Source organism: Microtus ochrogaster, chromosome 7 (genome assembly GCF_000317375.1).
Source record: "Microtus ochrogaster isolate Prairie Vole_2 chromosome 7, MicOch1.0, whole genome shotgun sequence".
Classification (NCBI taxonomy): domain Eukaryota; kingdom Metazoa; phylum Chordata; class Mammalia; order Rodentia; family Cricetidae; genus Microtus; species Microtus ochrogaster.
In genome coordinates, this window is record NC_022014.1 from 58,095,536 (window position 1) to 58,120,506 (window position 24,971).

The following is a 24,971-nucleotide window of genomic DNA, read 5'->3' on the forward strand; positions in this document are numbered from 1 at the left end:
CTTTCTTTCTTTTTCTCTTGAGTGTTTGTTTCCATGTTTATCATGTCACATATTACTGAAAATTTTTAGTCTGATGTGAGACAAAAACTTTCTTATCTTTGAGGATTTTCCTGGAAAGCACCGTTGCTTGGGCAGAATCTAAAATAACTCTCACAGTAAGAACTTTTGAGACAGACTGAGATGTGATTAACCTGCAGTGTGAATGACGCTTGTCTACCTTAATTCCCCGTTTAAGGGAATCACTTTTTTCCCCTTTTGCTTTACCTTGATAACTGCTAACATTTATATACATCACACATTGCCTTCAATGTTTAAATACTCTGACAATCATACCTTCCCTTCTAAGTTAAAAATGAGTGACTCCAGGAAAGAGAAGAGCTGTTTCTAGGAAGAATATGCTTAGACACCCTTCACAATCCACAGCAGGGCTCTGACACGCCATAAATACCCCACACATAACTTACAAGAGGTTTTTCAAATTAGCATATGAGCTTACCCCACCCAATAAAGCACAAGTCATATTCTTTCCCTCTGGACGTCATTTGCTATCCTTACTTGCCCATGCTGGCAAAAATGTAGCAAGGGTATTCTTTCCAGCCTTTTTAATTACCAAAATTCAAGTTGCCTTTAAAATATCATAGCCCCTCTTGAGATTTCAGGAGAGCTGGGGATCACCATGGCAATAAGAAAATGGTGCCAATATCATCTTGGCATCAACCTGCCACACATCTCAGGAGTCCTTCACATGGGAGAGAATTGAACTTATATATAAAGTAGGCATGTTCCCTTAAGTCCTTTATTTTGGGAAGGAAATGATAAATTTCATGTTACAGAAGGTAAATAAGAAAATGTTGTAACCATATGCCTCCCTCTAATATACACAATTAAAATGCAATATCAATCTGCTCTCCTGGTATGCAAAGTAAAAATGGAAAGTTAACAGACAGTGGCCCACATATGATGCCCATGTGCCAGCTTTCCTTCATTCTAGCATGCCTCACCGACTTCTCATGAACCAGTCTCCCTCAGCTCATAGAATGCGGGCGTAATCCCGCTGTCTGCCTTGATTCATGGCCTTGCTCCTTCACTCTTTCTGTCAACATTTCCTGTCTACCCCAACATGGTAGGCAGGGAATGAGAAGTGAATTACCCAGAATGATCTGGATGCTATGGAGTGGGAACAGTGTGTGTGTGTGTGTGTGTGTGTGTGTGTGTGTGTGTGTGTGTTTGTAAAATTCCAAAAGGAAAAAAATCAAATTGGAAACATTTCTTGCCACAATTATTTCAGTCACATAATCCATGCTGTAGAAATATTCAAGAGTACTATTGATGTATAATTGTAAGAACAATGGTATAGCAGCTCAAAAAAATGTAAAACAAGAACATGTATAAAGCAACATCTCACATAATAGGTTGCAATACACTACTCTACATTTATCATATATGGATACAACACATTTCAAAATTCATACTATTAAGTATATGTAATATAATGTAAAAGTATACTCTTACATGTATTTGGTACTATTGTGATATAATTATTTCTAACTAACCCCACTGTCTTCTTCCTTGCTTCTCCCACTATATGGAACAAAATATTTTTTTTTTAATTTTCTTGGTGTAATGGAACCCTTCCCAATACCCAAAGATGTATTAAAAGTTCATTTGATACCTTATAGGCAATTGTTTCACTCTTAGTACTTCAGCTAGAAGACACCCTCACAACTTCAAAGGAGTAAAGGCTGAAACCTGGAGGGCCCAGTCTGGAAGCTTTCTACTACTGTGCAAGGTAGATTTGCAAAAGTTTTGAGAAGACCGTGAAATATGGGCAAAGTCTCTGGTACAAATGTGCTCTGTGTTTTCTGCAGATGAACTGGTGGCTAGAGTAAACCTTGGATTCCTTCTCAGAACCTGACGGAAAGACCTGTGGCAGAGACGGATTTCTAGGCAATTCCTGCCATCAGTAAAGAAAATGCACAGATACAAGAGAAAGTGAAGATCAGTTCAAGGAACTCATGGGGAACAAACCCAAGAGCGTCTTACAACTAAAGTGCTGGAGCCAAGCCCCTGAGCTCCCGAGGAAGCTGGGCAGCAGAACAGGAAGAATGGGAATTGATGTCAAGTTTCCCACATCTGGCTATGGGGTTCCACAGACACTCAGAATCCCTGCTTCCTAAACATGACAATAACGAAAATCATAACTTTTTTTTGCATTGTTGTGCTTCACTTAAATTGATGATGCTCAAGGTCTCACACAACATCCGCACGCCATCAGTATTGCCACACATCTATCGTTCTCAATAGCTGTCAAATCTTCTAGCACAAAGCTTAGCATCCTGTAGAAGAGTGAAACGAAACTAGGGAAAGCCAGCCAGCCAGCACGGCAATGAGAGACAACTAACCTAAAGGGGAAGATGAGACGGAGGTGGCGTGGGGTGGGCTGCTCCAATTAACGGTCTTGATAGAGGGCGTGAGCATTGCACTAACAGGCCTCCCGAGATTCCCCCATCACCCCCACACTCACCGGCTGCAGTGAAGCTTTTCCTTCCTTTATTTTGTGGTGAGTGAGTGAAAGGAGACATGGAGAATTAAGCTAGCCACCAGCCTGTTCATGCTGAGAATTTAAACAAGCGTCTATTTGTATATTACAAACATGAAGTGCAAATACTCCTACCTACCCTGGATCTGAAGTTCAATGTCAAAACCAGCCGTTAGTTTATATGTCATGTTTCCATTTAAGAGGCTTCCCTCTTCAGACACAAATAAGTCTGAAACGGCTAAAGGAATACTAAACAACCACAGAAGCCCAACTGCTCCTCTTTTTATTCCCCTTAATGAGAACAGCGAGGCAAGGGATATTTCACAAGTGCTGGAGGGCCAGTAGTCCTTTCTTTTCAGGAACGTAATTGGTTTGAAAATTAACCCTTTGTTTCAGAATATGTCTACTTGCTGCGTATGCTGGTGATGCATTTCTCGTCAAATTTCTTGATCGTGGTACAATAGCCCGTCTGTCTCATCTTGCTCGCGGTTCTTACTTACTTAGCAAATAGGTTTCATTTTCTGGGCCTCAGTTTTCCATATTTCAAAAGTCAGCTTGGGGCTAGATATTTCTTGGCACCTTAGATTTTCTTTGATTCCAAGTGACTAACGCAGATGAAATGTAATTTTCGTCTTACAGCGCTTTGATTGAGTTTTTACTAATTTCTCCTTTGATAACCTTCGCTCCTGATAGCTTTTCTCTACTTCCCTTTAAGGGTAGGGGAAGGATGCCATGTGACATAAAGGAAGACTGATCTGATAATTAGGTGATCCGATTACCTCATCCTTGGAATTGATGCTCTCCAAATGAAAGATGCAGAAAAATCCTTCTCAATTTTGCTCTGTTCCCTTCTGGCAGTTTCAAATGAGCAATTTTAGCCTCTGGACCACTCCAAGATCTGGAACTATTTTATTTTCATTTGAGCTGGGGTCAGAACAAACATAAGGCATTTCAACCTGCCAGAGACGATCACCCTTCTTTTTCCCAATTGTATTCGTAAGTAAAATGACAGTAGTTTGCATGTACCAAAGATACTGAGCCACAGGTGGCTGATCAGACTTCCTTCTCAGTCATCAAGCAGGCCACATGACAGGAGACAATCACTTCTTGGCATTAATTTTTTTCTACCTGAAAAAATACTGAAGTATACGGTGTAAATGTACACAAATCAAAGCATATATAAATTATATATTTGCAATGGGCAGCTATGTAGGTATATTGTTTCTGGATTGAATATCCTAGCTGAACCTGATTTTAGTATCTTTAAGATGGATTTGCATCATGACAAGGTTTGAGATGCCTCAGTCTGCTGCCCAGTGTGCACGAGAGTGAGATGAAGCCTTGCATCTTTATAGTTCTATATTTTAAAGATGCGTATAAAATAGCATTGTTTTCCTGAAGTTAGCATCTAATAGACTATATTCAAACTCAGAGTCTAAGGTTATCCTTTAATGGAAACGAAAATGTCTCTATGGATCAGCTAGCGACAGAAGAAAACACAATCAGCCCCCTAGTTCTGTATGATACAGTCTTAATATAATTTAATTTTAGCAGGTAATATATCCAGGCATATTTCTAATCCAATATCAGATTGCAGGGATTTGCTCTCTTATTAAATATTACATATTTTTAAATTATTCAATTTTCTACATTGTTCCTCTCTGAACAAGGGAAGTCTGGAGCTTAAAGGCTATATACATGTATACAAGGTCTAGGTATGTATGAGGAATGAAGACTGTACTCGTCCATCTATCTTTGTGCATCTAATTGCTATCTAATACAGCGCATGGTTATACTAGAGCAGTGCTAGCACTAAGAGTATTTTACTTAGGTGAGAGAAAAAAATTACAAGCTTTTATTTCTTTTAACTATATTAAGATGTAGGCCAGGAAGCTCCATGATAGCAATGTATTCCAAACATGTAAACCAGTGACGTGTTTTCTGTCTTCTAGAATATTTCTATTTCTAGTTGGGTGAACCTTAAGAATATTGTGTATTCATCATTGTCTAAAGGCAAATCAAGATCGATGTGAGAACAAATATTTATGTCTTTAATCTTATTCCCAATTCCCAAAGTCTTTTCTCAGATTAAGGCAAGCCTAGAGCAATGAACACGGACCAAAGCATGGAGTTCTGGGCTAGGCGAATGGCTACACGTACTTTGGCAAAGGGCATAGGATTTATAACTTCCAAATGAAATTAACATGAAGTGTTATCAGACAGAGCCCAAGAGGAGAGGCATGATATATCTATGAAAGAAAATGATCAAACAAGGGTAGACGACTAGAAAGAGGTTTACAAGAGGAAGCAGAGGACTGAGGGTCTCTTCAAAGCCAGGTCCTTCTAGCAAAACACTAATATTCTTAGCATAAATAGACACAGAGAAGCAGACAAATATTCTTTAGTCATTCAATTAAAACCCAAACATATCATTTTCACAATAGCTTGCATGTAAAAGAAACTCCAATCTTTTAACAGTAGAGAGTCAATTCAATGGGGGTGAAGGTGGCACCCAGCCATATCTCTTCTTATGTCTTCAGAAGCTAGATTAGGACCATGGGTAGAGTGTAGGTTGGAGAGATACTTATTATAACTGCTAAATGAATCAAAGAAATCTTATACCTCATAAGATGAAATATCATGCAGTTACTAGAATAACGTTTTCAAAGCATGTAAAAGTACCATGTTAGCATCAATTTTGAAAGTAGGTTACTAAACAATAAGCATAAATCTTATTGCATTAAACCTTTAAAATATTATATAGAAAAATATCTGAACACAAGTTATAGAAATATTACTTGGATACTATGATTATGTTAGAAAAATGATGACAAAATTTCTATTCTTCAACTTCTAACATATACTTTGATAAAGTATATAAAGAAGGTCTTATCTCAAAACTAAAGTAAAAATAAAATTAGGAAGCCTAACTTTGAATACGCCTTCATCAAGTGTGTGGCAACTATCAAAAGTTTTCACATGAAGGTCTGTACAAGTGACTCAGATTTGGTAAAAGAAAAATCCACGAGTCAGGCAGAATGAAGCCACATCTCTGAGGCCCCATTTATGTGAGTAAAACAACTGCACAATCAATGTGAAATTTTATGGGTAACCGATAAGGGGATTGAATTGATGGTTCTAAATACGCTGAGGTGACAAGATGCCAGGAAGGATCTCAACAGCCTTAGACTCTTAAGTTGGTTCCTATTAATAGCACAGTCAAGGAGACCCACAAATGGAGAATTACAGTAGTCTAGACTTAAAGTAATAAAGGGGTTTACCAACATCTCCACATCATTCTTGCTGAGCTGGGGGTTCACTTGCAGGAGCATGAAAGGATGCAGCAGTACCAATCACAGGGTGCTTACCCCTTGATGAATCAGATGTCAACATGACCCAAAGGCACTTACAACTTCGGGATGCTTTTAAAATCACATTCCATAAAAGGGTAATCAGAAAAGAAGCCTAACTCAGCAAGCACTTGAGGCCAAGGAATTGAACTTTGATGTGATTTTGATCCGGTTACATCAGACTGTGTGACAGCCTGCAATGTTCCACAAAGGTAACATCCTCATGGAGGAAGAGTGAACATCTTTTTTCCTGGGCTGGCATGTTCTGCAGCATGACACCACTAGCTTCTGAAACCTCCCTATGACTTGATCTTGGTTCCTTTACTGCTTTCCCACTTATTTGTATGCTTTTTCTTCCAACAGTGTACATAAGAAAGCATGTAAATTGCTAGGCATTATGAAATTATTACTTCTCATTGCACCACTGTCACAGTGTAACCAAGCAGGAAATACATCCCGTGAGTTTTTTTTTCTGTAAATGGTTTTTTAAAGAATAATGATGACTTTTGCTTTATAAAGGGCTATCCTACATAAAAAAAATCACATGAAAAATTCTATAGATATAATTCCTGTACCTTGTAATTTCTTGCAGGATAGTCTCCCTATTTTACAAATTTTGATCAGCCACAAGCATAATTTCTTTGCCAAAGGTCATGAAGATACTATTCCTGATTGCATAATACTGCCCACTGCAGCTGCAGCTAGTTCCAATCACTAAGGAAATGTTCAGTGAGTGAGAAGCTTTCAAGACTATCGCAGAAGACCAGAGTGCGGTGATCTTCCAGCTACAAGAAGAATAAACCATACTCATTGGAAATTTTAGTTGATTGGAGAAATTTCCTGCCAATTTGAATAGTCACGTTACGTCAAGGGACTGAATAATAATTGTCACATCTGTCCTATCATCAAACACACCCCCTTGCACTAAATAATCATCCCTCTGCCTGAAAAATATCACTGAGCAAATATTTATAAAGCTGATTAAATCTAGAAGAAGACGGGTTCAAATACATCAGGCAAGTTTTTATTGTGAACCTTGTGACACTGGTTAGCATGACATTGGTTATTATGAAATACCAAGACAAAGCTGCTATCTGAAATATTTCTCAAAAGTTTCCACCAGGAACTGTCTTTTGCAGGACTTCATACTAGTCTGGTTTGCTGTGGATCGTACCATTTAAAAGCTTATCCTGGGGACGTCAGAGCCATCTGAGTGTTTCAGGTTAGTTATTGCATGCATTGCCAACCACACATGTATGAAGACCACCCACAGTAGATCACTATTTTCTTCTGTGTAGTTACACACCAGATAGTATCAATAATGAGAACTTTTAAATAGATGTGTTTTGATTTCGCAAGAAGAAAGAAACTGAAGGGTAGGGATGTTCAGGGTTATGACCCTAATAGGTACTTGGGAGGTGAAGAAGGGTGAGTCTCAATTTCCAGTCCTCCCTAGTCTTTGTAGAGAGTTCAAGGGCACCTTGGGTAACTTGGGCCCTGCCTGTATCAAAAGTAAAAATTAAGATCATCAAGATTGCCAACGTGAGTTTAATGTCTGTGATAGAGCAGCAGTTGCCTGAGGAATAAGATGCCAGAGTGTCATCAGTAAGTCATGGTGCATGTGGCAATACACAGATTATTAGAAATGGGTTAATTTCAACCTAAGAGCTAGCAAGGAATAAGCCTGAGCTATCAGTTTAGCAATTACAATTAACATTAAGCCTCAGAGTGGTTATTTGGGAACTGGCAGATGGGAGAGAAACTTCTAGTTACACACACACACACACACACACACACACACACACACACACACACACACACTAAGAGAGAGAGAGAGAGAGAGAGAGAGAGAGAGAGAGAGAGAGAGAGAGAGAGTCACAAAGTGGGCTAGTGGGGGAAGAGGGAACAAGTACACATATGTCCGGTAATTTTAAAAAGTATTAGAAGGAACAGAGTTAGTACAGAGTAGACTGTTTGCCTACTATACATAGGGTCCCAGGCATGATCCCACACTACTATGAAAAAAAGGGTAGAAGTGGAAGAAGGAAATGAAAGAAAGATATGGGAAATTTTGCTAATATTAGATATCAAAGACTAACTAGGACAAGACAAAGAGAAATTGGTTAAAAATGTCAAACTCATATATTCAAAAATGAAAAATTCTTTATGAGTAAGAAGCATACAAAATCTATACTAAAATACTATGAAAATAAAACTATTTTCCCTCTTCTATATCCACATACAGAGATAACAAAATAATCGGAATGAAAATTTCAAGCAAGACACTTTGAATAGCTTCTTGCTACATTAAGTTTACCATAAACTCCTATTAACTCTTCATACCCAAACAGTGCAAGAACAGTACAAAAAACATAAATATGTTATAGGGCGAAGCCCCCCAAAAGTTAAAGAATGATTGAAGTGAAATACTACTATGAATCTGATCAGCAGAGGCTTGCACAGTTCTAAAATTGTTGAGTCGTTTTAAATAATACATTTGGGATATTCTAGCATAGAATAATCATGAAAACAAATTCAACAGAAAGTGAATAATTCAAGGATAAAGGATCTAAAGGAAAATAGAGTAGCTATCACACACACACACACACACACACACACATACACACACGAGCAGGTCTCCTTATGTAGTACAGACTGGCCTTGGATTCACTATGTAGCACAGGCTTGCCTTGAACTTTGACTTTCAGTCTCTAGAGTTCTGAAGTTACAGGTATGCAGCATTACACACAGCTTAAAATATAAATTTTAAAAATAGCTACAATTACTACTTATGTCAGCAAAGATGACAAAATGTCAGAAACTGTGAAAGTGTTATTTTTTTAATAGTGGCAATTCAGAATGTTTCTACTTTTATTGGTATACTATTTCTAAATAACAGAACTTGATTTTGTAATTATGAATTTATAAGGAAAGGAAAACTCTTTTTAAAGCTTAAAAACCACTTCCCCATTTTTAAAAGGCAGAGAGTTAAGAATATTAATGCAATTTTTGGAGCAGCAATATAAGTAGAAATTACTTGTATTTATAACAATACATACAAGAAATAAAATAACAATTTAAAAATTATTCATTTATGTTGGAAAAGACAAACAAAACAAAACAATAGTAGCATAGGTTTCTGGGTGATGTTTTATTTTTGTTTTGTTTAATTTTCTTTGAGATTTCCAAATGCCCACGGTTGCTGGAAGTATCATTGAGTGCTCTCCCACAGAACACTGGGTAGATTATGACATAAACAGGTAGTATTCATCATTCCTATCATTCTCCAAAATCCAAAAATTCATTCTGGAGTCCTGGTGCAGCTCTTACAGACACCTAGTCTTGCAAAGAGTCCAATTTTGTTACCAATATGATGAGAGTCAACAATTGGTAAGTGATTCCTTTATCTGCATTAAGGGAGCATTGTATAGACACAGCAAATGACAGATCTGTGCCTTTGTGTCAGGGGCAAAGACAATCTATCATTCCTGGGGAGAAATGCTAGTACCATTCAGTTTCTTCTGTTTCTTGGAGGTCTGAAGGAAAATTCCAAGAAGCAAGCGGCACAATGAATTTGGTGTGACCCAGTAGGGCACGAAGATCAGAAGCCCACTCCCCACTGGTGGAGCAACCAGACTCCTAGATCGTCATTCACAAAGCACGGAGCAGTCTAGCAGGAGCCCACCTCATGCGTTCTGCAACTATCTGCAAAGGCTTCTCCACATATACATATGTTCTGCATTTTCCTTAATTAGGTATTACAGTAGTATGTGCTCACAGCAGCTCCCCCCTTTCTGTTTTGTTTGCGGTTCCTAAGTGATTATGGGAATAGAAACAGATTAAAAAGATAGTCCACAGCCAAGGCTCCAAAGGATGTCTCATTCGATAACAACGCTCACTTGCATCAATCTATTGGTATGAAAGCTAACTGCTTCTGTAGTTGCATAGACATCTTTTAAATGAATTTCCCTCGATACAACCGAATTGATAAAAGGGCAAGGCTGCTTTCGCACAGTCTGTCTAGAGTTATGGGAAGTCGTGCTGCAAATGAAAAGGAAACTTGATGCATGAATTTCAACGGAAATCTAGAAACTATGCTATCTCTAAGCAGCACCCCGGCTCAGTGTATTAGCTCTCGCCAGGTGGATAAGTGCGATACTGAGGACACAAGATAAGGCTCCACCCAGCCAGACACACTAGCCTTCTGGTGTATCAGCCAGTTTGTGGTGCAGGGATGTTGCACACTCATCCCAATTCTGATGAAACACAGGGAAACTTAATTCTCTGTGATGGTGAACAATAGGCCTGGGAATATCATTCACTTTCAATGGATCGAGTTGGTCAGATCGCCTCCTGCCATTCTTTGCTGGGTTTTGGAAGGCTGTTGCTTCTTTGGTCTCAGCTTGTGGTTCTCATTACTGGCAAAGAAGAGGGTGCTGGAGCCCCAGGTCCATGCTTGGGCATTAAATCAGACCTTTGCCCATCACCAGTCCCGGGGCTGGGGGCGGGGTCAGGGGCGGGAGTGATGGGGGAGAGGGATTCCCTCTTCTGGTGATGCTTTCTGACACAGGAGAAGAGAAAATAGTTACACCTTTCGCCGCATCACTATAGGGAACTAATTTGTTTTACACACGGAGAAGTAATCTGGTGTTCATATTTATTCTGAAAAGACCGTATTAACTAAAAACAAATTCCACGAGTAAAACTACTGATCTATAATCAGGCATGCATATCTACTGAGAATTCGGAGGTATCGGGAATTATGCAAACATTTCTCCCTAAAGGCATCTAATCCCCATCAGTTTGATGCTTCGTTCCTGATGCTTCTCTCTTACACGATTAGCACCCAGGACCCTGCTGTCTGCAGGAGCACAGGAGTCACCATATGCCAAACACTGGCAGGCGCTAATTTGACCCTCCGAACTCATGCCTCTCCTTCAGAAAGGCCACATAAATGGTCTTGATTGAAGAGCTATTCCAATACTCTCTTGGCAGTGACAGTCACTAAAATGCTTCTAAGCTTCAGCGTGGCTCACAGCAAGCCAATATGCCACCTTGTTTATTTATTTTCAGTTTATGAAAAGCTAAGAGTCAAGGTTCTCCTTAAATGTTGGAAGCACCACGATGCCCTTGCCCAGTCTCTGGGTTTAACAGAGGCCAAGGGAAATGTTATGCGACCTGAAGGGGAGAAAAGCAAAGAAGGGGAGAAGCCCCTTATGAAACCACAGTGAGTGATAAGGGACCCAAGTTACAAGTATTCAAAGAGATGAATTGCATTAACCCTGCCCTTCCCTGTTACAGTCACTGCCCAGTGGAAACAACAACAGAATTACTAAAATCCCACGCTCTCTAATGGGATGGTAATAGGATTCAGAGGCCATTAGGGTAAAGGCAATCCATATTTTACCGTGTAATAAGCCCACACTGAAGTTGCTTGCACCCCCGCCCCCCAGGAGATCAACAATTACCAGTTTAACATTCACAAATCCACAAGTGCTTTCGAAATTGCAAAGTACTCCTCTGTTAAAAGTCAAAGGTCTATTTTGTAAAGCGGCACACAGTTTTTTTGTGAAGTAAAATCATTTAAATAAATTGAAAGAACGTTTTCTTTGCTCCTACTATCGATTATTACTCATTCCTGAATGTTGGGAGATGAAGAATACTGTGATTTATTATAAAGGTAGTTTGTAGTTCTAAAAATGGTGCGCATTTGTTCGCGTGGTTATAGTTCCTTTTTCAATGATTCCTTTTTTTTTCTTTATAAACACTCTTTTATTAAGGAAAGAAATATAATAAAGTGTTCTTTGTGTTGAGACATTGCTGATAATGCGGGAGAGAGGATCTGTCAGGACACGGGTGAAGAACGGGAGAAAGGAGCTCTCTTAACTCCTTGAGGGGGAGCAAAGAGATGAGGGTCCCCTTGACTCCCCATGGGAGGCCTCACCCCCTCTGAGGAATCGGTGGGGAGCAGGAGGAGGGGAGGGAGAGGGAACTGGGATTCATATGTAAAATGAAAAAAAGATTCTTTCAAAAAAGAAAAGAAAAAAATCAAAGAGAAATTACAGTGGCAAACTCAAATCAGCTAGCATATGAATTGTTGGGGGAAAGGGCAAACTGACCTACCTTTCATGCTATGTGGTTTTGCTGTTTTAATTAGCCGGTTTGGCAATTTCATACATGTATCCTGCATTCTGGTTACTCTTTACCCTCCCTTCTTTGATCTCTCGTCGTTAGTATCACCCCCTTGCCCTTGTTACCAGTCTCTTTGTCAGATTCAAAACTTTTGATTTTGTTTACATAACTTCATTATTGTGTCATCGAATCAACTTTATATTATACAAGAAAACTCAGAGAGGCAATGAATTTTTAGGAAAACATTCTAGCAGATGAGTGTGACTTGTTATTCATCTCTACAGGTCTTCTCTTTGAGTCTCCTGATAAAATACTAAAGATACAATTCCTGAACATACATAATAAATACATCCAATGTACACACATACTTCATGCTTAATTGGACATGCTTAAGTTTCTCTCCAGAAATAACATATATCCAGGGCTACTTTAATCGTATAATAGGTGGGGAGAGTCACAATTCATACACTTAACAGAATATTCTTTTACACAACAGCAAAAAATAGGAGTATGAGCTACATGACACGAAAGGCTGACGGTAATTAAAATAACAATGATGAATGAAGAAACTCCGTGTGAATACTCTTTCCTCTGCATTTTATGTGCCTCTCAGCAAACACCTTAGCCCTGCAAAAAAAAAAACAAAAACAAAAAACCTGTAGCTGAGTAAAAATCATAAAAGATCATAACTGCCCGAGTCTTAATGCTGAGTTCATTCTTAGCTATATTGCCAAGTAGCATGGGACACGTTTTCTACTTGAAGAGTGTGGCTTTAAGCAAAATGGCCACTTTCAAAGATCAAAGATGCCGCACATGGCATGGGTTCTCGGAGAACAGCTGCATGCAAGTGTTGAGCTGCCTATATGTGCCATCTATGTGACAAGAGGGTGGCCTCTGGGAAATCACATGTGAAAGATGAAAACCCAGGTGGCATGGTGTTCAAGCAAGCCCTGCCATCTGTGTTTCCTACAGTCTTTAGATGACTAGAAACTTTCGATGTTATCAAACATGAAAAATAAAACCCCAAAGAACTTAATGAAACTTTTGAGAGGTAAGTTTGATAAGGAAAGCATACAGAAAACATTTGTGTGTAGGGAAAGGTATAGAAAGTGACATGGTCCCTGCAGACCCAACTACAAGTACATCTATATACATTTCTTCTGCATCATCTTTCTGGAGTCCTGGATGTCTAACAATGTTCCTAACATTGAGTAGCTATGTGTCCATGTGTGGTTGCAGGAGCCCGAGGCCAAGGCATTCTTAACTCAGGTGTTCTGGTTTCTAAGATTTGCTCTTCTCACTAAGGACCTCGTGCTAGAGAGACATGCCCACCACCTTCAGACTCTGATTTCCTCTCAAATGACTCTATCGTCTGTATGGAGTGACACGATCCAAGGATAAGGATAAGAATGATGAAGATGATGTTTGATGAAAATGATGATGACAGTTACGAGGAAGGGATATATCCATCCATTTAAAGCACAGGTGTGTTCTGGAGCTTAAGTACCTGAGTCTATATCATGGTAGATATGAAGAGGCAAATATAAGATGACACCTATTGAACTTAGCCTGAAAATAATATCAAGAACTAACACAGGGATAAATCCTTCCCAGTCTCTTCATATGGACTCTTACCCTTGAGTTGACAGAAGCAATGCAATTAGTTATTTGGTCAAAAGTCACTCATGAAACAAACAGTATGCTACCCACATGAAGCCGTGGGTAGGGGCCAGTGCACTGCACAGCTAGTCGCCATCCTTCCTATGCTTACTGAGCTTCAGAGCTTATATACGTAGATTATGCACTAGTAGCCATAATCACCTTCACACCCTCAGGGTCATGTGATGTTAGGCTGTTCAGAATAGAAGTCTGTAGGTGAGATCTAGACAGGACAGACTTCCAGAACAAGTGGCATTTTAACTGAGACCTAAGAGAAGTCATGTAGAGGCCAGCAGGATTGTTGCGAAGACTAAAAGCATGGGCAACCACAACTGGCGGATTGTGAATCCAGCACATCCTGAAGATCTTCTAGAGATGGAGCAGAGAATGCGAATGTCTTGGAGGTCAGGTGGAGGAGTGAACAGGCATGGGAGGTGATATACAAGGGTATCCAGCTTAACTGGAGATTCTTCAAGGGCAAGATATCAACGTGTCTCCTCATTTATAATCGCCGACAACGTAATAGATTAAACACTGGAAAAGCTCCATCAAGATTTACAGAGTCACTCTCAGGAATGCCTTGGTGGTGGCTGAAGCCATCATAGCGCTGAAATATCTTTAAATACTATCCAGAGTCCCCATTAAAGCATGTCTTAGACTTTGCCTTAAGCAGCAAAGGTCCCATGAATGCATTCATTCACCTCAACGCCTTTTCCCTCGTCCATGAGTGGCATTCCTTCCTGGTCATTTCTGACCTCACCTTCTTACATTTTTGTGCTCTCAAACCTTAACTTAGCATTTACCACCAAGGAGACCGAGCTAAGAATGAAATCTACCACAGCACGGATAAATAAACATGGGAATGGATCATTGATGGATTGGTTCCGGGTCAGAATGCTACTAACATTTGTAAGACATATTAAGTTCCAAGTCAAGGCTTGCAACCTCAGCTTACAAGACAATCATTCATTCTCCAAATCAGAAGAAATCTGAGTCCATGTGGCACTGACTTCTTGTAATATGAATGTTGTGCGAAAGGTCTACTCTCACAGAGTTCAAGGCCCCATTCTGTCACATGCTGCACCTTTTCTGGATAAATTCTCCATAGTTAAACTTGATAGGCATGCTCAGAAAGGCAGCAACACATGGAGCTGTTAACAACTTTGCCTCCTATAGAAAACAAATCACAATTTTCTAATACCCCTTTGAACATTTGGTTCATGAGAGCACATAAAATTGCAGATGGTATAAGTCATCCAACCATTCACTTCTAAAATCAGGGGCCTGACGTGACAGCTCAAGTAGAAATAATATTCAGGGCGTAACCATCAGTGTTTAAAAACAATTTACCCTTCTGTTCAAGTAACATTAAAAAAGAAAAAAAAACTTAAGACGAGTGAATCACAGCCTGTTATAATAAAGCATAATAAAGTAATTAGAGCTTGGGTTTCTATCAAGGTTCTTGCCATGTAAAATGTTCATTTATCTGAAATTTGCTTAAAACAAATAGATTAGATTCATCTCATGAACGAGAGTGACATGATTTTTTTTGTTAACACCGATTAATGACTTCAGTTTCCAGTGTCATTAGTTGACATCATCATTCTGCCATTTGAAAAATGGTCTCCTGAATCTGTGGGTTTCATCTCAACATGAATGTTTGCCCATTTCTTATATTCTACTGACCTCTAGAGACTACATGGGTGTGTATATAAATCACATGTGATACGTGACTGAACACATACAACATATCCCTTACAAACATCACACAGATTGGGAATGGAGAAAAAAAATACCCCGATTACTCAAACCCACTTGATTCTGGAATAGAATGCCAATCTTTCGCTTTTGTACCTCTCCTCTGCATGTACATTTGGTACAAGTGTTTCTTTAATACCAGGCATGTTCACAACACAACCCTTGTGTTCTTCCCTTGGGTGAACGAGGTATAGGAATCTCAGAGCAATGACTATGAAATAAACTGATTGGATCTTTGGATTGTGTCCTGCATCTACAGAGGATGTATTAGAGAATCCAGAGTCTCCTGCCTGGATTTTTTCTGAAAGCCAGATTTATTTTTACTTGGAAGTAGATCATTTTATAGGAGGATCTCCCTAAAATCACAGATGTAATTTCTCTCTCTCTCTTGCTGAACACAGAAAGCCCATAAAATGTAAAGGTACCTCATGAGGCTCAGGGGGCTTTCTTGGCTTTCTATCTATGTTTATAATTCCTAGATACATGCCTAAAAATCAAATATAAAATAACTTCTAATTTCAGACAAGACTATGAACTCCTTAATATGGATGTCAGGACTGGGGGTAGAGCCAGTGCTATGTTAGTATTTAGGAAACACAAGTTCCTGGGTTCAACTCCCAGTAGCCCCCTCACCCAGAGACGACTTATGCCTTATTCATCTTGGAATCCCTGGAACAATTGATGGGACAATAATAATATTAATTAGGAAAAATGCCACAGTGTTTTCCAGGACTATAGTTAGACCATACCGAGAATTTATTGTTCCAGTCTTCTACCGTCTTTCCCTTCCTCTGTGAGTCTCTCTGAACTTAAATACAGATGTAGGCATATATACACGCATCCTGTGTATTATGTAACACACATAGAGAAATACAAGAATAAACGCACTGGTGAATACTGCATGTAAAACACAATGGTCTGATTGACCAGAAGACTTGTGTGTGTGTGTGTTCATGCTTGTGTGTGTGTGTAGATGTGTGCCTGATCATGTGGGCACTCATGGGCATAGCATGCGTATAGAGGTAAGAAGACAATCTAGAGTTGTTCTTGACTTCTATCCTGTCTTCCAAGCAGTCTCTTTGTTGTTAGCTGCCGTACACACTAGGCTCACTGGTTTGGGAGCTGCGGGGAGTCTCCTGTCTCAATCTTTCAGTTTACTGCAGGAAGAGCTTGCTTTATCAGTAATCTCTACAGGTTCCTCCTCCTTTTTGACTCACCTGCTATAATACTAAAAATACAGTCCCTGACCATACCATCCATAATAAATATACCCAATATACATGCATACACCACACCCAGCTTTCAATAGGTTCTTGAATTTTGAACTCAGATCCTCAGAATTTCCCAACAATTGATATGTCCTGATAGGCTGTCCCAGTCCTCCAGTGATTTTTCTAATAATTATTTTCCACTTTCAGCTTTTTATATTATATTCCTGTTTGAGTTCCCATCTAATAGAGACATTGAAGACAACTGGCCATTACAGTACATCTGGCTACACACGAACCTCTAAAAACTTAAAGCAAATTTCCTTCTAACTTACTCAAGTTTAACCTCATCATAAAAGATTACGAGGAAACAATACCACTTTGTGCTCTTCAGCCTGTTGTGCCAATTCTATTCCGTGTGCATTTTATCACTTACACAGTGCTATGCATTTATAACCAAACAGATCTTGTGACTTTTGATTAGTGCCTCAAAGGACTATCAATTGCCAAGGCTTGAATGCAGTAAGAGGGGCAGCAGAAGAAAATTTGGCATTGTTTGATGAGCCAATACCATAAAGCAGGGGACGTGACTGCAAGATTCGGATAGGGTCCATGCTCCAAAAGGAGAGAGCAGAGGGAAACTGAGTTCCGACTTCATCGGAACTCCACTAGAGAGAATCCTTACTCCGTTCTGCAGATGTGTGGCAAGGTGGCTGGCAACGGGCACACCCGGTCCACAATGAAGCCCTTTCTGGATCTACTTTCCTTCCATCTCTTCCCCACTTCGGTCTAGCTTATGAGAAAGAAGCCCAGGGGTCACCAAGAGTGGGAAGGCTTTCATTAGGTTAACCTGTAAGAAGAAGAAAAAAATATGGAAGAATAGGGAGCACCTAGCCAGTGATGGAAACGGGGGAGCACTAGAGGAGCACTGAGCTGTAGGCACCAATAACCTACTTTTGGATTCCACACTAGAAAACTACGCTAATCAAAATTCTGATCTAATTCAAAAGGTACCCTTGCCCGATCCATGAAGCCTTTTAAAGGACCTGCACACCCCAATTCCCAACTAGTTAATTAAAATGGGTAGTTAGCCTTATGGGAGGGGAGGGGAATTATAGAAGTCAAAACAACACACCCAGAAATTTGACCCTATTAAGATGGGTTGATTTGTTTTATTTTATCTTAGTGATTTGCTCCTCTAATCAGCAGAGAAGATAGTGACATGTGAAGAGATAAAGTTAAGTTATCACTGGCAGTTAGAAAGCCATTTTCCTCATTCCGACACTGAAATTTAGCAGACAATTTCAGTGGCTAATTCAAAAAAAAAAAATTCGACATTTTCCAACCTTCCATCTTTGAATGCTGTTCACTGGCTTGGGCTTCTTCCTTCCGTATCATTAGCGGGACTGCTAATGATTAGACAAGCGTTTCATGTCAGGTAGGGAGAAGACAGAGTCAGAGAAGAAATCCGAGTAATCCCTGTACTGGAAAAGCAAGCCCCGGATAATCAGGACTGTACTGTACAGGCAATTAGGATTCCGTCCAGTTAAGAGAAATTTGTAATCCATTCAGTTTCAAGCCGGTACAGTCACATTTCTCAAAAACTTGTATTTCGGCCTCCGATGGCTTAAAAAGTTCTCCTTACTAGATTGTCTCCAATTACAGAAATCCTTCCCAAGCACAAGGCTGCAGAAGTATATTAAACCTGCGGGGTACCATGTAGCTGGCGGTTTTACAGAACTCTACAGCACACGGGATCCCAATGCATGATGTAACACTGCCGGAGCAATTCACCACAATCTGATAATGCTATTTGTTCGGATCAGAAGAGTTGTCTTACATGGGTATGTGGGTATGTGCGAGTGGGGGAGTTATCTTTGAATAGAAGATTCGAAATACTGCCCAAAACATGAGCTAGAGATAAATTCATGCTAGAATATTTTCCCCAACTTGCAGCCAGCCCTTCACGTCGCCACCTGTGAACACACACACACACACACACACACACACACACACACACACACACACCACAGAGGTAGGTCTGCAGTAGATAGCAACAGATCTCTGACTCACCCAGCAGTAACAGAAAAATGCAATGATCACAGATTTTTGAGCAGAAGAAGCTTCGTCCAAAACTGTCAGACTGAAGTTGACAGGGAGAATGCACCTCACCTCAAATACCAAGATCAACTTTGGTGCAACATCCAAATGTGACGAGTCTTTAACAAAGAGACAATCAAAATAGGAGTGTAGTAAGATACCTAGTTCTTGCAGACACAAGGCTGCTTATGTTGTGGTATGGATTTTTTTTTTTTTTTTGGATTGCTGCTTTTTTTTCCTAGATAATTTAAAATCCTCTATAAACACACAGAAAGAAAACAGTCAAATAAGACATCCAGGAGAAAACAGGCAGAAAAAAAAAACACCCCACCTACATTGAAGGTAGGAGACAATCATTTCTAAAGCTATGGGATCTATTTTTTCCCTTGCGTTGTAATGCACTCACGTGTATGAGTGATGCCTCCTGTGTCTCATAATGTCAAGTATGAATGTCAGGGGCAGCCCCCCATCTCTGATGATATTAAAATGGTGGGAAGATGAAAAGCTTGGAAAAGCAAATGGAACGAATTAAATGAAAGTGGCTGGAGGACACAAAAAGTCACTCCACTCCAGTTTGGTTCTGAGGCCATAGTGACGACCCTGTCTACTTAGGCACTGGTAAAATCAGCATGTCTGAGAACAAGTGTGGCATCCCTTCTATTTAATCGTGCCAGTGGTTATTTTTGCACCCTTTCATTGTGAAGTCTGCAGAACACAAGAAAACACCTTATACACTGGCACATAAATGCATATTGTATAGTCTACCCCTGCGGTTGTCAGTCAAATGTACTAGGCATCAGAGAGTTCAAGGTGAGGTAGTCACGGTTTATAGAAAGTAATTGACAACACAGGCAATTTGGGGAGGCAATTAACTCCAATAAATAACGTATATACCTTTTCAGAGAGATGAAACTCTCAAAGATCACACAAATCCATCATAATCAATGTCAAGAAACTGGAGATAAACCCAACGTGGATTGTGTCCAAATAGCAATAGCCTAGACAGAACGCTGCAACTTCTAAACGATGTGCCTCATCTTCAACACATGGTGAAGGTTTCTCTTATGAGGATACGAAGTAAACATATTTATACCAAATCTGTCCTTAATGAGGCCATGTCATGTGCAGTACACACAAGAAATTGCAATCATTGCAATAGCATCTACTTTTCCTCCTCTCAACAGCTCTCAACTTTCCTACCCGTGACTAGAGTAATGCAATGCCCACTGGCCTCGAGCCTTAAGACCAGGTGTTTCCCCCTCTTTTCTCAGCATCACCCCTTAAAGGTATGTTAATACCACAATAGCATTAGTAACTCCATAAGGCTGCAATATAATTGGAAAAGAAAGGTCATCAAGACAGGTGTGTTCAGAGAATGTTTGGGGGAGGGGGAGGACTCTGCCATGCAGATTCACAGTTCTTCTCGTTCCTTACTCCCCTACAAAGTTGTAGCTGCTGTACAAACTGCCAGATATCTCTGCGATGGGCACCCACAATTTGGCTGGTCATTCAAAGTTCACTACTGCACTGGTATCCACCATCACTTGGGGTCCCTGTTTCCCACAAGATCTCTCTGATAGTGCTGTCCCAGATTATTTTATGCTTTCCTTTTTCCTCCTACTTCAAAATATCCCCTCAACCTACACCAGCCTCTTCATGCGTTCTCTGCTGAGGGAAACGGAGGATATGCTTGGTACATCCATGAGGACTCTCCAAGTACACACCATAGCTTCCATTATTACAAAGCTATCAGTGAAAGCGAGTATTTCTAATGTTAGGTACTATTAGGCACGTGTTCTTCATGGTGCTTTGGATATACAAAGTACTTTATAGATACTATGGGGGGAAAAGAGCAACAGGGGCAATCAACTAATAGAGACAAAAACCAGAAAACACAATCACCCAACAAATGTAAGGCTTTACTTCTTAAAGAAAAGAGCAACACAAAACAACTATTCCAGCTCTAGCAATGTGTACTTAAATCAGAGAAAAAGAAACCTGGAATGTTCTTACCCCAGTGGACTCCTAGTGCTAATTGTGAAGTAGTTGTAGCTGACGCTCGTGCCTTCTAAATATAAACTCTTTCCTCCCAGAGAAAAAAAAAATGAATGGGGTGTGCTATATCAAAACATCCTATAGAGCATTTCACACCTCGGGAATGAAAACTAACAAAGAAGTATTTCAATGCACCAGGCAAACCCAACAGTAGAGAGCAGAGTCTGCCCAAGGTAACAAAAATCAAAAGCTATCTAACATAGGTCAGAAGCTGGGTCCTGTGTGGAAGTGGTTTTGTGATGCCCAACACTCCCCTTAGGTGAGGAAAAAAAAAAGTCGACTTCTCTTCTCCATTGAAATTGGTTAATTGATCATATCTAAAAATAAATATTCCCATAGACAGAGGTCATTGGTTGCTTGAAATTGCATCAGTTCGTGTCTGGGTCCTAGAATCCTAGGCTCCTCTGGGATGTCTTTGTCATTTTATCAGAATGATTACCAGCAGAGTAGTTCCAGCCTGGGTCGCTCCAGCTTCTAGCGCTTCTATTTGCTTTTGCGTTTCTATTTCCCCTATCAAGCCTTGTGGCTTTTGCTTTGTCAGTCTGGCACTTAATATCCAATGTTAATTACATTTCCCATTCTGAGGAAAATCCTATTGGGCTAATTTTTCAACATCATATAATGAAAGAACTTCAGTGACAAACCATGTAGGTTTTTCGATTGTTTTTTCACTGGTACATCTATTAAGATCTTAATATTCAGTGGGAAAACAGTCTCAGAGCAATGAAATTCTATTACTTTAGAGGTTGCATGCTTTTAATTTCTTAATATTTCATTACATGTTGGCAACTGGTGCATATTTTTATAATGCGTTTGATCATTACTCTTCTCGGGGTATTCTATTTCAGTTCTTCCTCTGACATCATATTTGCATGTTAAAGGGTTTTAGCATTCAGGGATGGAATGTTCTGAATAGCAATGTGCAGTTAACTTGATTTTTTTTTTTTGAAAAACGGAAAACAGCAAACAGACATTCTATAGAGAGCCCAAGGAGGACAATGTCATTGTTTACAAATCTAAATCAAGTCTGAATCACTTTCTATAGACCATCATAAAAGGTAATGATTCAATATCATTCATTAATTAGCAAATTAGTTTGGAGAGAAGACTCTGCTTCTTTGCCTTTTATAAGTCTACTGTTTTTCTTCTCTTTCCTGCAGGGGTGGTGGTGGTGGTGGGGGGGGGGGAATAATCCTTTCTTTGCTCTGCAGCAACATCTACTGGAAAAGTTAGAAACATGCTATTTATATGAATCAGATAGTTTGTGTAGGGATGCCACGGATTGCCATCTATCTACCTAAAGAGTGCCCACTGAACTGCCATCTGATTTCAGGGCACTTCTCTGCACAGACTTTAGCTCTATTTCTTACTGTAGAAGAGGCAGAGGCGCAGGTGGGGTAAACGGGCAAGGAACAATTTAAAATTTATTGCTGCCTCACCTTGAAGAAGTCATTTTCATACACAAAAGAGGAAAGTACACGTGACAAAGATAACACAGTGCCCAGGGATGTCTTCTTGATCCTTACCAATTATTTCAGACATCATCCTAATAACCAGAGGGGGTAAATCAATATTTAGGTGTACCAAGAGTTAGGAAAGAGTTCATGCAAGAAAGCAGTGCAGGGAAGGCGAATTCGGAGAAAGCAGCTTTAAGAAAGTCTGTAGAGTTTCCTAAGTTAAAAAGGAAATATAAAAACCCTATATATGAGGCCGTTCTTTAAATTTGCCAGCGCCCACCAAGTCTACACAGCATCCTCCAGCAGTCTCCCCCTTCCTGGCTCACGCCTTTCTCTGCAATTCAGTCTACAGAAAAGCATTCACTTTGCCTGCACCTGTACCAGGACCTGCCCAGGAAACTCTGGATGTTGTCATCTGACCAGAACCGCTGTCGACTTGTTTCCCAATACTCAGTACTGAGCAGGTCTGTCTATTCTCTCAAGGCTGGATCTGTGAGCCGTGCGCATAAGATACCGTTAGGTGGGTCTGGCAACACAAGACATCCCAGAGCGAGGTGTCAAAGAGCCAGTCCAGTTTGGAAACTAAGCAATACAAATGCAAGAAATCCCCTCTTCCTGGGCTTGCTCAACTCCACAACGCCATAGGAGAGCAGTTTTTTCTAGGGCCAAGCCTGGCGCCACAGTCGTCACCTTTCCATATCCCACCGATGAGAAGCAACCTCTTAACAGAACAGTATACTTTTAAGGTATTTCCCCTACACCCACTGAGGTGATTTTAAAATGAAGTAAAATATATTGGGTAATGCTTCTGGCAAAATCCTGAATGAATTCAGATTCTGGTCACATTAAATTTCCAAAGTTGGCCTATTTGTGCCTTTATTTTTTTTCCATTTTCAAATATCAATTCATTCACGCCAGCCATAATTTTTTAACAGCAGAGGCAATGGACACAAAAATCCACATAGAGTGAGATTAACAGCAAATAACCCAAACTTTAAAACAACATCTGCAGCCGCAAAAAAACCCTTTGCTGAGAGATTCAAGTAGAGTGCATATTCTCTGTTTGTTCAACATGAAAAAAGAGACGAACATTTCAAAGCTTCATCCCAAAGCATTTTAAAGGAGAAATACCATCAAATATCATCCGGAGTTGCCATTCATCACGCACAAAAGGAATGCCCATCGAAAAGCTACCTCTGGTAGAGGACGACAGGTATCCTAGATTTCAGGTCCTAAATCAAAGTTCCGACTCGAGACTCATACTTAGCCCCCTCTGTCATTGTGGGGCTTAAAACCCAGAAAGCTTTAACCAACAGCACCTCCAGAGTTAACTCCCCTCCAAACTGTCAGAACTCAGTTCTCCTAATTATTTACTACATGCATTTCTAAAGCATGCCCTCACCTGATGTTTTAACTTCATATTTCATTTGGGACATCACTTAGGCTCCATTTCGGAACCGTCAACCTGCCGCAGGTTCAGGAGATTCAAGACGCGCCTCACCCACAAGAGCCAAGCCAAACACACCCAAGAAGCCAGACTTAAATAAACTCTGCCCTTTGCCGATTCCTCCGGTGAGAAATTATTATAACGCATCAGAAGTTCAGTAAAAAGAAAAATGTCATATGTCATATGTCTCCCAGGGCTTAAGCCCCAGAGTTCAAAAGCAGTATCAATTGAATGATTTTTTCCTCCTTCCCTTAGCTGTTTAGAATTTAACGTAATGCAAAGTGCTCTTCTCATCAGAATCATCTTTCTCATCTCTCCCCTTAAATAAAAGGGAGGAAAAATCATTCCGTATAAATGCATTTACTATACAAATCTATTTTCAATTGAATTTGCTGCATGCTCTAATTCATCAAAATTAATACAGGTACTTTCTATGTTAAACAAAAGGAAGCCGACTGAAAAATCGGCTTCTGCTGCAGATGCCTTTCTCAATTACAAAACGGGTGAAAACAGAAATTTAACTAAGCCACTCGGTCAAACCCTCCGATCGGCGCTCTTACCTGCCTCAGCTGAAGGCTTCCTTCCCTTGTTAGCAGTGTGCAGCATCGCTAGCTTGCTCCAATCCTCACCACGGGCTCAAATTACACCGCTAAGTCCACCCCCTCGCCTTTCCCGTCTCTGCCTTTCTTTTCTTTCTATTTCTTTTTCTTTTTTTCTTTTCCTTTCCTTTCTTTATTATTAGTATTTTATTTATTTTTTTTTTTGCCAGCGAGAAAAAAAATACTTATTGAGAGTGATTAGTTTTTGTTGTCCCTTTTAAGTCCCTCCTGCAGGAAGGAACAGGGGAGCAATGTGACGCCACCTTTTAATCTTTTGTAAGAGTGAAAAGGCAGAAAAGGAACGCTCGATCAAGCTGAGCTGCACACATGACTAAAACTCGCAGGAGACGCTGCTGCTTGCTGCCTGGCGAAAGCACCGCTAGGCTTGAGTGTAAGAGCAGAGAAGAGAGGAGTCGATGGAATGTGACAACGTATGTGCATCAAAGGCAGGGGGAGAGAGAACAATGAGCAAGGGAAGACAGCGAGGAGAGGGAGAGATGGAGGGAGGGAGAGAGAGAGGAGAGGGAGAGACAGGAGAGAAAGAGAGAGAGAGAGAGGGAGGGAGAGAGAGAGAGAGAGAGAGAGAGAGAGGGAGGGAGGGAGGGAGGGGAGGGAGAGAACACGCGCGCGCACACACACACACACACACACACACACACACACACAC

General features: G+C 40.2%; 1 protein-coding gene across 11 annotated transcripts in view; it reads right to left on the bottom strand.

Moving 5' to 3' along the window:
* The window catches only part of Tenm2 (teneurin transmembrane protein 2), a 1,251,952-nt gene that overhangs the window by 665,681 nt on the left and 561,300 nt on the right, over positions 1-24,971 (bottom strand). For 2 of the 11 annotated variants that reach the window (XM_026780494.1, XM_026780493.1), the window contains exon 1: positions 24,266-24,800. The exons of the other annotated variants lie outside the window; for them this stretch is intronic. In XM_026780494.1, the coding sequence (XP_026636295.1) occupies positions 24,266-24,311 (46 nt within the window). In that variant the 5' untranslated portion in view covers positions 24,312-24,800. Of the gene's footprint in view, positions 1-24,265; positions 24,801-24,971 lie in introns of those variants that run through there. 11 annotated transcript variants of the gene reach the window in all.